General features: G+C 39.7%; 1 protein-coding gene and 1 long non-coding RNA gene across 3 annotated transcripts in view; one reads left to right on the top strand and one right to left on the bottom strand.

Annotated features, from left to right (window-relative positions):
- LOC108448712 overlaps positions 1 to 13,061 on the top strand; it is a 60,132-nt gene that overhangs the window by 23,541 nt on the left and 23,530 nt on the right. For both annotated transcript variants that reach the window (XR_001864692.1, XR_001864691.1), the window contains exons 3-6: positions 7,849 to 7,907; positions 8,174 to 8,329; positions 11,849 to 11,982; positions 12,497 to 12,638. This is a non-coding gene — a long non-coding RNA (uncharacterized LOC108448712). The remainder of the gene's footprint in view (positions 1 to 7,848; positions 7,908 to 8,173; positions 8,330 to 11,848; positions 11,983 to 12,496; positions 12,639 to 13,061) is intronic.
- SLC12A1 (solute carrier family 12 member 1) overlaps positions 1 to 13,061 on the bottom strand; it is a 45,605-nt gene that overhangs the window by 19,769 nt on the left and 12,775 nt on the right. The window contains exons 8-15 of the mRNA XM_017742602.1: positions 12,461 to 12,572; positions 11,843 to 11,970; positions 9,060 to 9,144; positions 7,129 to 7,280; positions 5,380 to 5,487; positions 4,496 to 4,619; positions 3,471 to 3,572; positions 1,454 to 1,609 (exon numbers count right to left, since the gene is read on the bottom strand). Coding sequence (XP_017598091.1) covers positions 1,454 to 1,609; positions 3,471 to 3,572; positions 4,496 to 4,619; positions 5,380 to 5,487; positions 7,129 to 7,280; positions 9,060 to 9,144; positions 11,843 to 11,970; positions 12,461 to 12,572 — 967 coding nt within the window. The remainder of the gene's footprint in view (positions 1 to 1,453; positions 1,610 to 3,470; positions 3,573 to 4,495; positions 4,620 to 5,379; positions 5,488 to 7,128; positions 7,281 to 9,059; positions 9,145 to 11,842; positions 11,971 to 12,460; positions 12,573 to 13,061) is intronic.

Below are 13,061 nucleotides of genomic sequence, written 5' to 3'. Positions count from 1 at the left end.
TCTTAAAAACTATTTTCTTATCTGTTGCATTAACTTTGTATCCTTCTCCCATTTAGAAAATGGACAGCCCTGAGTCATGTATGTGGTGTGGAATTTCAGGAAGGGCAAATGAAACACTAGGAAGGAACACTCTGAATTCCAGTTTGCTCTATTCTGCTGTATAGGCCAAAAATTGTTCTCCAGCCCAGTTTTGGCATATACATATTTTCTCATTACTGTGCAGCTGTTTGGTCAATGGAGACCTATAAAAAATGTCTTTCTACACTTTGAGATCTACATAAATGCAGAACAAGTCCTGTTATGCCAAGATACAAAGCCAATATTTAGTGCAACTAAGTGGAGATTTGTGTAGTCTCCTTTTCTAAGGAATATTACTTTTTTCTGAACCCTCCAGTTGTTGGTAAATTAGTGCAGAAGAAAACTCCCTCTCTTAGCAGGAGATAGAGGGCTTTTGTACACTGTCTTCAGTGAATGTGACCAAGCTTTAAGGTGGTACTTTGCATCAGGGACACTGTCAATATACAAGGAAAGGGCAGAAATCCTGGAATGTTTTTGACAATTGCCTTGAGGTGGGTGTGCTTTCCTACAGCTGATGATATATTTACAGGGAGAGAAGCACAGACCATGCCAGTGGGTGTGAGAGAGTACAGATAGGGAGGACAGACAACAGTGCAGCAATACACAGAAAAGAATAACACAGTCTCACACCAGGTGTTGCTGTCCCAAGCTCACTCCAATAAAAGCACATCTATTGCTGGGAACCTTGCCTCTTTTATTTCTTGGTTTTGTTTTATGTTTTCTGCTGCAGAATTAATTCACGTGGTTAGCATTGAAATCTGAGCCTGGGTTAGTTTGTCCTGGTTATGACTAGCCAGACTGTCTAGTCTTGTACAGCACACAGGTTTTTGAGGACAGCTCCTGTGATTTGCTGAGCAACTGAGTGGTTTTTTTCCAGCAGTAAAGTGGGCCCGTCTGTCTTGATTTACTGGGGAATTGTAGGGAGGTGCTGGAGGATGATCAGTTCATGAGTAATTCATCTTGCATTTTTGTTGTATAATGGGCAGCAGGTTTACGTTTTGAGTCAGGACCCTGCCTGAGTCAGCTAAGAGCACTGCAAAATTCAGGTAAGGTTTTGTGCATGGGTGGAAAAAAATTCTGAGCGGTACTCAAGTAAAAGCCCAAATGTCATAAAGATGTGGGAATAAACCAGCCTGCTGGAATGTTTACAGAAAACCCTGAACCATACTTGAAATTCTTGTTAAACAGGCAGTCACCAGACTATCAACTTAATCTATATTATATAAAGTGGAATTTAATGGGATGGTCCAGACTTCCCTCTAAATAAAGATAGCACAGAAAAATAATTTCTAATTCTGTAAGCAGAATTAATTCATTTAAAATCCAGTCTAGCAGCATGACATATACACATAATAATAGTGGGGTTTGGCCTTACCTGGCTTCTTATATGTTACATAAATATATAGGAAGAGCTCAATGGCATAAGTGATGAGAGCTGCCCACCAGTTGATGACAAACATCACCCCGCAGCACAGCAGGGCTCCAAAAAGTGACACCCACATGTTATAATATCTGAATGCAGGTCTCCAACCTGTTTAAAGAGAATTGAGGAAATTGGAAGAGCATAAAATATATTGATAAAATGGTGATCCATGATTTTTGTGCATACAAACCCATGTACAGTTTGTTTCAGGCACTGTCAGAAGGGGTGGGAGAGATACCTGTAAAATCTCAGGCATCGTATCAACAGATACTTTCAGGTGTTGGCTGATGTAGGTTTCAATTTATAAAATCCTGGGTCTTACAGGCCTTTTTCTACTCTCTTTCCTACTGCTTTGTTCAGCTTGGCTTTGAGTAGCTATTCTGTTTATATGTATTTTTGCAAAATTAAAGTTTACTGGTTCAGATTATTTCAGAACATCAGAAAGAGATTACCTGTAAGTCCAGGTAATTGGTGGCTGTGTACTTTTGGTGCATATACACAGAACTTATTATTGGTAGCTAAATGCTTGCTGAGAGGAGTGTTTATCCCAATACTGTAAGTGCATCTGTCTTAAACCTGGAAATTGCCTGGCCTTGTGGCAGAAGAATAAAATCATCTGCAATTGACTTTAAAAAGATATTATTCCTGCTTTTTTTGCTCTTCAGCTGCGGTACTGATTCCATCCCCTGCTACCAATTAAAATGATGAGGCAAGCACTGAGCCTTCATGGTTTGCAGGTCTCTGCCAGGTGTTCTACAGAGCAGACTTTGGAGAGGGAAAAAACACAGAAGAGGCTGAGCAACTCTATCTTGGATCATCTTTGTAATGAGGGAATGGGAGGGACCTGCTGGGAAGAAATTTGCTGTCCTGCAGCCTTGCAATTATTATAATCTATCACTGTGAATTGGCAGAAATTAACTGGAGGAAATGAGAAAAGAAAAATGGCTGCAGTTCTGTCTGAAATGTTAAGTAGTGGCAGAGTAGAGTCAGATGCACGCAGATGAAATCTCTAGAGGTAATTGTCACTCAGCTCCAAGGCCATGTGGAGCAGATCTGCATTTGTTCAGCTGTGCAGGTAATTATCAGAAGTGCTCATCTTTTCTGCCCTCTAAACAAATGGCACTGTGCAGATCCATAGGAAGGAAGTTGATGCGGGCATTTATGTCGCTACTGCAGTTTCTTCACACTGGAAATCAAAAATGTATTCCTCGCTCCTTGAGTGGAATAATTAATTCACAGAAGCAGGAAATTGTCTTTCCTGTGTGCCAAACCAGTGTTGCTCAGCTGATTGACTTCAGTCCTGAAGGTGTCACCCCTTTATTCGTGAGATGGTGAGAATCATTCTGCTGTGGCAGTGCGCAAGTCTGACAGCCAGAATGTTCCTTTGCTGCACAAATGTAGAGGGAGGATCTCAAGTTACCCCTGAACAGGACCTCGCTGTGCTTCACAATTGTGCTTTACAGTTGTGCTTCTGGGCGCTGCAGAGCTGTGCTGGTGCTGTTTGATGGACCTGCTCTTGCTCTGCATGTTCCCTTCCCGGCAGCATCACTTGTAGCACTGGTACTGTGCTTAGGAACCTCCCTGTACATTTCACTGGCGGTTTGGAGAAGGGAATGATGACTCCCCACTATACCTTGCTTACTTCATTGGCCAGAGTTGGCATAAGCTTTTACCCACCCATGTTTTGTGATAGTGAGGGGAAAAAAGCCACCCTGAGAAGGAGCTTTTTTTGCTCCAGTGGGATCCACCAAAGCCTTTCTCATCCTGTACAGCTGTAGGGATTGTAAGGACTGGACCCGTTATTTTTATCTTTTGGAGATAAATGAACTGCCATCATATTCAATAAGACATCAGATCACATAGCTTACATACTTTACACATACTGCAATTTTCTCTGACATGCAGTCAAAAACTTCCAGAGATCAGACTATAAAACCCGTATTTAAATCATGGCTGAATGCAGACTCACCTGGAGATTTTGCATACGAGGCATGAAAGCAGGAGAAATTAATCAAAGCATATGAAGCCAGGAAGAAATTGGAGATGATGGGAGCAATGGTATTCAGTTCAGCTGTGAGACACATACACAAGTCAGACAGAGGCACCAGTTTCCTGGATTGTTGGCTAGCTGTTTCCTAATGATGCATTAAATCTGAGCATTGTCTGCATTTATCATCCAGGGAGAGCTTGAGTATTTTCCTGTCTTACTAATTTAAGGCCACCTTGATCTACCTTCATTCATATGAATTATGTCTGCTAATGCTGATTTTAATAACATTATGTGCTATGCAAGGTTATACTTGATACTGTGATTCAGCATACTGTCTCTTAATGATGTAGATCTGATAAAAAGTTCAGAATTTTAAATACATAATTGAGAGGATGGATGCATTTTTAAAAACTCTTTGTAGTTACAGTTTATTGGGGATCTGAATTCTCTTTACTAGACATCCTATTTACTTAGTGTAAGACAGTTTGAATTTCAAATCTTGGAAAAACTGATTTAAAAATCCCTGCAACTGCTGAGTGTGGTAGCTGGGATTTTCTTTCACCAGTGCTGGTAAACTGGGATTTGCTTTAGAGCTGACTTGGGAAAGGCTTGGGCAGAATAGGCTTCCTAATTATCTCAAAATTACCTCAGATCTATGTGCAATATAAACTGGAAAGCCCTTTTCAAAGATTCTGACTTTGCCTTATCTGGTAGAGTTCTAAGCACTGCCCTCTTCCAGCAGAGTGAACAGGAATTGCAGCTACTCCACGTCTTGGAAGATGAGGCTGTGGTGGTGGTGAGAAGTCACTAAAATCCCTGCTGGTTTCTTTTTGCCTTCATTAAGAATAATGCAATTGCTACCAGGAATTTGAGTATGCTTGAGTTTATGTCAGAGCTTACCTGACTGGGAAATTTTTCAAACCATAGCTACTAATTACATTATAGTACCAGTTTGTATAATTTCAGAACATGATACTATAGCAGCTGTGCAACATTGTACAAACCAATCAGAATGAATGCCATGGCGATCACAAAAGTGAGGACATATCCCCTGATAGGCTCGTTGTTTTTTCCGTATCCTTTGGCAAAGAATTCCAACCCTTTGTAGACGTTGTCCTTGCAAAGAGCCTGGTAAGAAAATCAGCACATAATTCCATTAAGCAGCACTTACTTGGACCAGAAGTCACTGTCTGTGAGTGGCAGCTTGCTTTTGCTAAACAAAAGTTAAATCTGTCTTCGTGCTTCAAGTACATCAACTGCTGTGGCATGTGAACATTTAAATAAGGTGATAAGACAATGTGCTACTATCTTATTATATCATGGGAAACAGAACCACAGACATTTAATGCTTATTCAGTGCTTTAAAAGAAAAAGATAATTAAATAGCTAATAGAGTCTAAATTGGGAAAAATTGAAGCACAAATCAGTGGCTTGGTGTAATTTTTACAGGTTATCTCTCTGTCCCATGCCCTCTGCTCCCAGTCTGTCCACATTGCTGCTGCCCAGACAGCTTCTGGACAGCCTGTTAGAGCACACCTGACAGCACCTGAATCTTACGGTCCTGAGGGCTCCTGGTGCTCCTGTGTTTACAGGGTGGCTTTCTGCAAGAAGTCAGAAGTGGTCCTGAAAGTACCCTTGAAGCTATTTATGACACATGAGAATCCCATGTTCCTGCAGCAAAGCTGAGCTCTGACCAAAGAAGCATTATTGCCCTTGTATGATGATAAGACCTGCCTCTTTCTGCTGAAAAACATTCTACATATTGTTTTCCCTGCCTCTTCCTCCCACATGCCAGTGTTGTTTAAATATACGTTACATTTGGCATATGGAGTTCAACTTTGTCTTTGAAGTAAAACTGAGTATAAGGAAATGGATAGTTTAATTTTACCTGGAAGACTTTGGGTGCACTGACAAGAGATGCTAGAGCTGATGACAGCGTAGCTGAGAAGATGCCAGCTGTGATGAGAGGACCAAAGCCAGACACCATGCTCATCACCTTTAGGAAAAAAATGAAGGTAAAACGAATAGGCTTGCATTTGGATGCACTTTTTAATGACAAACCCATTTAAGTGCTCTGTTTCTATGTGTCTCTGCTTTTCATGGTTCTAAATTTAATCTGCTGTAAACCAGCTGTGAAGTAGGGAAATACTATTATTTCTGGTTTAGTTAAAAGCAATAGAGGCAAAGCCAAATTTATTTTATTATTTTATTCAAGTATGCAGCTGTCTGCTGGGGCAGATGAGTACTCTGTGAGATTTCCTCACTGCCTTTACTAACTGATTGCTATGAGAAACAGCCTCTACTTGATGAGTAAATAGTCAGATGGTAGAGGACAAGAAAATGGAAATGGCAGGAAAAAGCACCAAAGTATGAAATGTGGTTGGAGGCACTTTATTTTGTTTGGGGTTTTTTTTCCCTTGATTATTTAATATGGCTAAAAATGAGAGAAAATGCCTGATGGTGCTGATGAAACTGCAGTGCTGCAAACAGTAATGATTGCATTTGCAATGCTGCAAACACTGTCAGGCCTCCCTCAGCCTCTGTGACTACTGAAGTGAAAAGGTTGTTGAGAAGCACCCGACAAGGAAACTAAAAGATGGATGGATGTGACTGCCAGATGCTTTTGGTGTGTGGGCAGTACTTCAGGAAAGAAACCAGTGAATCCTGAAGATTTGTCAGATGAAGACATACTGTTTTCTGGCTCTAGTCTGGCAGAGGTAAATGCAAGAAGCAAAACTTTGTCTGGCTGTAGGGAGGTCACTGATTTTAAGTGGTGTCCTGAGTGTGGGCAGCTGAAATGAGGTGGGAATAAGGATGGTAATGATCAAGCAAGGAAGGGAAAGTAGTCTGTGAAAGGGAGAGCATATCCCTTTTAAGGTGGTTGCCCAGCCCTGTCATTTAGCAGAGCCAGCTGGGAAAAAAGCGAGTGACTTTAAAAGCTACAAATGACTGGTTGAAAAGCATGTGCAGGTGGGTGGTGAATTCCTCTCGCTGGCCATGAAGCACAGGGGCTGAACAGAGATCTGGGAGCTGTGGTTGTCAGGCTGCAGAACTGCTTTACTTTGATGCTTAGCCTAAGCTTTATTTTGAAGAATAAAAATGGCAGACAGTCTCTCTCTGGCCTAGGAGAAAGACTCCATTACTTCTCACTTGATTTTTCACTCAACTATTTTTGGATACATTTTTTAAGAAGTCAGACCTCTGGTTTTTGTACTGTGACACAACCCTTTAGCAGTGACCACAGCACCCCTGAGGTAAAATCACATCCACGTGTCAAGAGCAGTGACGTGAGTTACTCATCTAACAGGAGCTCCTGAGGTCTCTGTTAAGTCTGGGCTTTCAGTTTGAAGATGTTACAACATACACTGCTGCATGGTAGTTGTTACAAGAGGATATAAAGACCTTACCAGAGTGTTAGGAAGGCTAGTGATGGGCAGTATGAAGGTAAACATGGAATGCAGGGGATTTTTGCCTTTCATCATTCCTATCGTTCTTTAGTTTTTTAGATAGAAGTGGTTGTCCTGTTGTAGTTAGTTGTCTGCAAATAATGGTTTTGCATGTTCATACTTATGTATTCATGCATTGCTTATTATGCTAATATATGCCTATATGATAATACATATTATCTCATTAAAACCTGAAAATTATTCATCAGCCCATAATCACATGGCTGACTTGCACATCTGGAAAAATCATAGCCTAGGCCGCAGGCAGATGATCCATTGCAGCTCATTCCAGGCACAATTGTATCATTGACGTTCCCAGTAGCATCTCGTACAACACAGGAGGCTGTGGAAACAATGATAGATTTTTAGTTTGCTTCCTTGTGACATTGAAAGAATGTTCTTGCCACACTTTGACTCCTAGACTGCACACATTTTGTCCAACTGCTGCCTTAGACTCATCCCAAAGAGCAACGTTTTGTGTTGGGCAGGGGTTACTGCCCTTTACTGTGACTTAGATTCTCATGGTGTCTGTAAGCAAATATTTGCTTCTGTTACTTTTAAAATAATCAGCCACTTAACTAATAAGGATTAGCATATTTCTGAGATTAGAGAAGCAGACAGATCAATAATAAATTGACTAACTCAGAAGTCTTTAGTCCTCCTGTCACTGCTTTTAAAAGTGCCAGTATTCCAAGCAAACAGGTCAGTGAGGGTCTTAGGTCTAGGCATACCCTTCTATTTGTGTAACAAGCACACAGAATTGCTTTAGAGACCCAGATCCTCAACTGTTCAGATTGTCATAGCCCTATTGATACCAGTATGATGAGAAAAAACTTTGAAAAGGAGAAATTACCTATATTCTTTTTGTGTTTATTGATATTTATGTTGTCTTTTTTTTTGCTTGCCACCAGAAGTGAGAAGAAAAACGTGAAGTTGCAGTGTTGATCTCAACATCGTTAGTGGCCAAAATGTAAGTTTATATGATACCTTCAGATTTATCAAAAACATTAAGACTCCCAAAATACCCAGTGGCTATTTAGAAAACTAACATACAAACAAGAACTAAAAAAAAAAAAAGAAGGAAGTATTACACTGAAAAATACACAGCTCTGAAGCTGAAATACAGCTACTTCTTGTGAGACCAGAGCAACGTTCTCAAATAAACAACAATGATTTATAATATAAAGTGAATTTATAAAAGAAAGTGAAGAATGACTACTTTAATTTTAATTGCAGGGGGAAATTTCATCTAAATAATGCAACGGCCTGAGCTGAGGCTTGAGTCAAGTATTCTGCCTATGCATAAAGTCCAAGAACCATAGAATTTAAGAAGATTTGAGAGTCATCTCCCAGAAAAGGGAGTTCTCTGCTGGGCTTTCTTGTGGTATTGAGGTATTTGCTCATAAGAAAGAGTTTTTTTTTTGAGGTATTTGCTCATAAGGAAGAGTGTTGTTTTCAACACTTTTTCTTGCATTTATTAAATACAAAAGCAAAATTATTTTTCTTGACCAGAGATTTATTGTATGCTTGTAATGAGAATTTAACTGCATAATCCTCCAACACCGTTCATGGCTTCAGTACAGGTCTCTTTTTCACTCGTGTCCATTTTGTTACCTCATATTCCACTACTGTAGAACATGTAGTTGTGTAGTTCCTTTGAGACAGGCAACTGATTTCTGTCTTTGACATAGAATGTACAAAATGTGTGTTACCCTGTTCCTGTGATTCTCGTGAGTGTTCAGTAAGACTAGTGAATGCAAGCAGAAGCCATGTGAAATTTCAGTGTGAACCAGGAGCAGAAGATCAGCAGATTGATCAGAGGTTCCTTTGATCTTTATTATACTCATGGATACTATATGCTGGTGGTCTTTGTCACTGAATGGAATGCAAAAATAACCATACAGGTTACCTGAAGGTCCAGCTGCAGACAGGGACTTTGGTTTCTGCTGGTTGCTGCTTTTTTTTAACCACTGTTTTGACATACAGTAAAAGCAAAACTGCTCTCTCTCTACATAATAAATCCATGGGATGAAAAAGCAGTGAGGTTAATCATTCATTTGCATGCCAAGCTTTCAAACTTAACTGTAGGAGTGAGGACATGCAGCCAAAGTTCTGTACTTACCTGCACATATTGCAACCGCAATGTAAGCAATCGTGGTGATCACAATGGCCAGCATTGTTCCCTGGGGTATGGCACTTTGTGGGTCCTTAAACAAAGCAGTGACACGAGAAACACGGTGAGTTTGTGTGCTGCAGCCTGATTGCATTTGCCTGCTGAGAGTTCTGCCACACTGTGGTGTGAAGATACCCCTGGAGAGTTGATTTTTATCACTCTGACCTGCGCCAACATTTCTGGTCCCAGCATGCAGACAGAGCAGTGCTCCTGTGGTGCAGTGCTCCTACCTGCACATGTGAAGGATATTCTGCAGGAGCAAAGCTCACATTTATAGCAACAGGAGGGTCCTGAGCTCTGCATTTCTTAGAACTCCAAACTCTCTTTACATTGCAATTGGCTTTATTTTAATGTTTAATGATCTAGTGGGTAAATAGCTACTGAACCATCAGACTCTTGTGGATGACAAGATGAGACCATTTTTGGTTAATTGGTAAGACAGATGTAGTACTTCTGTGCTTTGCAACCAGTAATTGTTAGTTGGGTCTTCAAAACAACTACTTTCTTTCACTGTATTGACTTAATTTAGATAATTTAATACAGCTGGGTTACAATGCTTACAGACTGGCTCACACCAGTATCAGCTTTAGTAATGCAACTGTAAGAGTCCAAAGATCTGCACTGTAAATTTTGAAGGGATTTTTAATGCTAGATAACCATACAATTTAGGGTGTGTTTGTTTGTGCTAGGAAGAATTTTTTATAAATTTTCTTCTTAAGTTGGTTTAGCAAGGTTTTGTAAATCAAAGATTTGTTGAATGCGTTTTAAGTCACAGACGTTTTATAATGATCCTTCTTGCAGGGTAAAAAACCAAAATAGAAATATGGAGTTTATTGTGAAGCATGGATGAAGTGCTTAAATGTATTAGTAATTAATATAATTTTTAAATGAGGTAAAGATTTCTTGAACTGAAAAATAATTGTGGAGTCACTTCAGCTGCATAAGACCCTTTGCATTCAGACCATGGTAAATTTATGCAGTTCTGATGTGCATGTTTTAGGTCATTGTTTTTGTGGAATCTTGTGGTTATCCTAAACTCTGTAATGTTGCATCTTAAGGTTAAAGTTTCTTACAACTTGACAACTTTTACGTTTTACATTTTTAAAATTTAAAGCCGTATTTCCTATACTGTTAGCACTTTAGGGGCTAAACCCCACTGAAGTCAGTAGGAAGTCACTGGGAAGCTGTCCCTGTAAGTAGGCTCTGGAGTAGGACACAACCTGAGTGTGTAGTGGCTGCGGGAGCACAGATGTAGGTGTTTGCAACAAATTCTAAAGAAAGTTTGATTGGTAAATTTTACACTTTTTAAACACTCCATAGCTTGTCTTTTAGATTCTGGAGAGGCTGGTTAATTTAATTAGACTTGTCTAATGCATCTAAACATGCTCCATGGGAAATCTGCTGCCTGGAGGACTTGGTTACAGAAGTCCACTTATTGTGAGACTGAAACAACTCCAGAGATCCAACGGGAGAGCTGCTTCCCTAGGTCTGCTTGGATTGTTTCAAACAGCTGATGGAAGAAGTGCTGCTGCTTTGGGAGTCTGCCATGCAGGCAGAACACCATATATGGCAAAAGAATTATTTTTGTTTGATAAAAGGATGGAGATTGTGTGAGGCTGGTTCAGTCTCACTGGGCAGAAGTACAATGGGTTTTGGTTTTTTAATTAAAAATGGAATCTCATTGACACTATCAGTGGCTCAGTTTCCACGTGTTTTCTCTGTGCTTGGCTTGAAAAGCAGTCCTCTGAAAACAAAGAAGCTGAGGCATGTAGCTCAGGGTGAGGAAAGGAAAGAGAATTGGCTCTCAGGGGTGGTAGGATCTGGTGAACTTGTGACTGCTGTGCCAATACAGAAATAACAGACCTTTGGTTGAATCCTTAAGGTCTGCAAGGCAATGGATTTATAGGATAAGGCCAAATAACTTTATCTGACATTCTGGGGTTATCTAGCTGTGAGCCATATCTTGTTGGTGACTTTCTTTTTTTATTTTGGTCGGTTTTTGAGTGTTTTTGTCATGAAAACTAGAGGACACTTAAAATTAAATTCCCATCTCTAATTTACCTGTATGTTTAGATACTGGAAATTCCATCTCCTTTAACTGCTGAACTGCAAGAGGAGAATGGGAAACTGACAGAATGGCCACAGCAAGGCAACTGGGCACCCTTGGACCTCCTTTCCCTTTCTCTTCAGACTCCTTTTTTTGTCACAGCTGCAAGCTTGCAGCTTTTCCTTTGAGCAGCAATAGTGACATGTGGTTGGGACATACTTGCTTTCATTAAATTCTCTGTTTGCTCTGCCCTTGCTATGACCCTGAATATGAAAAGCTGGTCTCCACTGATTCTTGTGAGTACAAACATGAGCTTTCCAGGTATGCTTTTTGGGATGATGTTTGGATCGATGTTAACCAAAGATGAGCTCCAAGAGATACACATGTAATTTCTCCTATAGCATCTGCTGCTAATGGACCATTAATGATACATTATTGCAGGTTATTGAAACATGTTCTTAAATGACCCAAATCTAGCTACAATCATTTCTGTAAATACCCATAATGCATTATGAGAGAAAATGTGAATGCATGTTTTAAATGATAAAGCAGGTACTTGAAAGAGAGAGCTTTGCTTCCCAAAATAAGACATGATCTAAAACTGAATACAGTGTTGATTCATGATTGGTTTTCTTGTTATTTTTCCAAACTACAGCTAGTATAATGAAGTTAATGAAATACATACTTTCAGATCTCCTGAGATATTGGCTCCTGCAAGAATGCCAGTGGCAGCTGGGAAAAAAATGGCAAACACCGAAAAAAATCCTTCTCCACTTCTGAAATCTGGTCCAAAGTTTTCTGCAAATATTGATGCTGCAAATATAGGTGAGAATGAAATATACCAACAAGATTTGATTCCAAAGTTACTTAATGAAGGAGGTGAATAAGCCAGTCTTTCACATCTGGACAACTGGGTTTGAATCTGTCTCACATCATAAGCAAAGTAAATTTGATTTCCTTAGTCTGGTCCCCAGGTGGACGTGCTTGTCTGCGTCTCAGAGCTACAGATTCATGCTGAAGTGACAGAAACATCACTGCAGCATTTGCTCTTAGCTCTCTGTGAAAGTTTGTCTGTGGTCTACTGATGTATAAATGACTCAAGCTGCATCTTACTGTGCTATCAGCTGCAGCAGCAGAGAGACAAACTCAAAATTAGAGATTAAATCCATTCCCTTTGTTTGCAAGCTCACTTAAACTTGGGCAGAAGATTCTGATCTTGTGACGTTTTTCAGTGGAATCCTTAACTTACTTTAAGTCAAAAGAATGCAAACACAATTTTATGATAGATAGCAAGGTAGCTTACCTTGGTAATTAAAAAAGCCTCTTGCCTTCTTTTCAGTGTTGGTAGGAATGACTGTCCCAATAAAGAAGTTTGCAATGGCAACAAGGAGAACAATCAGAAGAATAACTTGAGCCTGTTAATAGAAACAAGAAGATTCTCCTGTTGTTTTTAACTTTGTTGCTGTGGAGATGGCTATACAGTAAGTTATCTGTATCTGTTTCCTATAACAGGTTATTAATTTCTTTAGTTTTTGAAAAATACCAGGAATCAAGATAGCTGAATCAGTTGATGACAACAGCAGATGCTTTTTACTTAGAGGATAATGAAATATAGTGTTACAATTTAATTTTAGCTTCCTTACAAGAAAAGGTAAAATGGAACAGCTAATGCATTAATATCAAGTGTAAGACTTTTTTATATTGTTATAATGTTTTAGTTGCAGGGGGTTCACTTCAAAGGTTATAATATCAAATTGTTTTCTGATCTCTTTTACAAGTTGTTCTAGTCTCCATCACGGCATAATGCAAAAACAAGGGTGCTGTTGCACCTGATTTCTGGACCCAATTTCGATAGCTGCATTCCAATCTCTAAAGTACTGCCATTTGAATTTGCATTCTGACAT

Source organism: Corvus brachyrhynchos, unplaced genomic scaffold, assembly GCF_000691975.1.
Source record: "Corvus brachyrhynchos isolate BGI_N302 unplaced genomic scaffold, ASM69197v1 scaffold97, whole genome shotgun sequence".
NCBI classification, from domain to species: domain Eukaryota; kingdom Metazoa; phylum Chordata; class Aves; order Passeriformes; family Corvidae; genus Corvus; species Corvus brachyrhynchos.
Note: the sequence above shows the minus strand (reverse complement) of the source record. Positions and strands in the feature narration are given on the sequence as shown.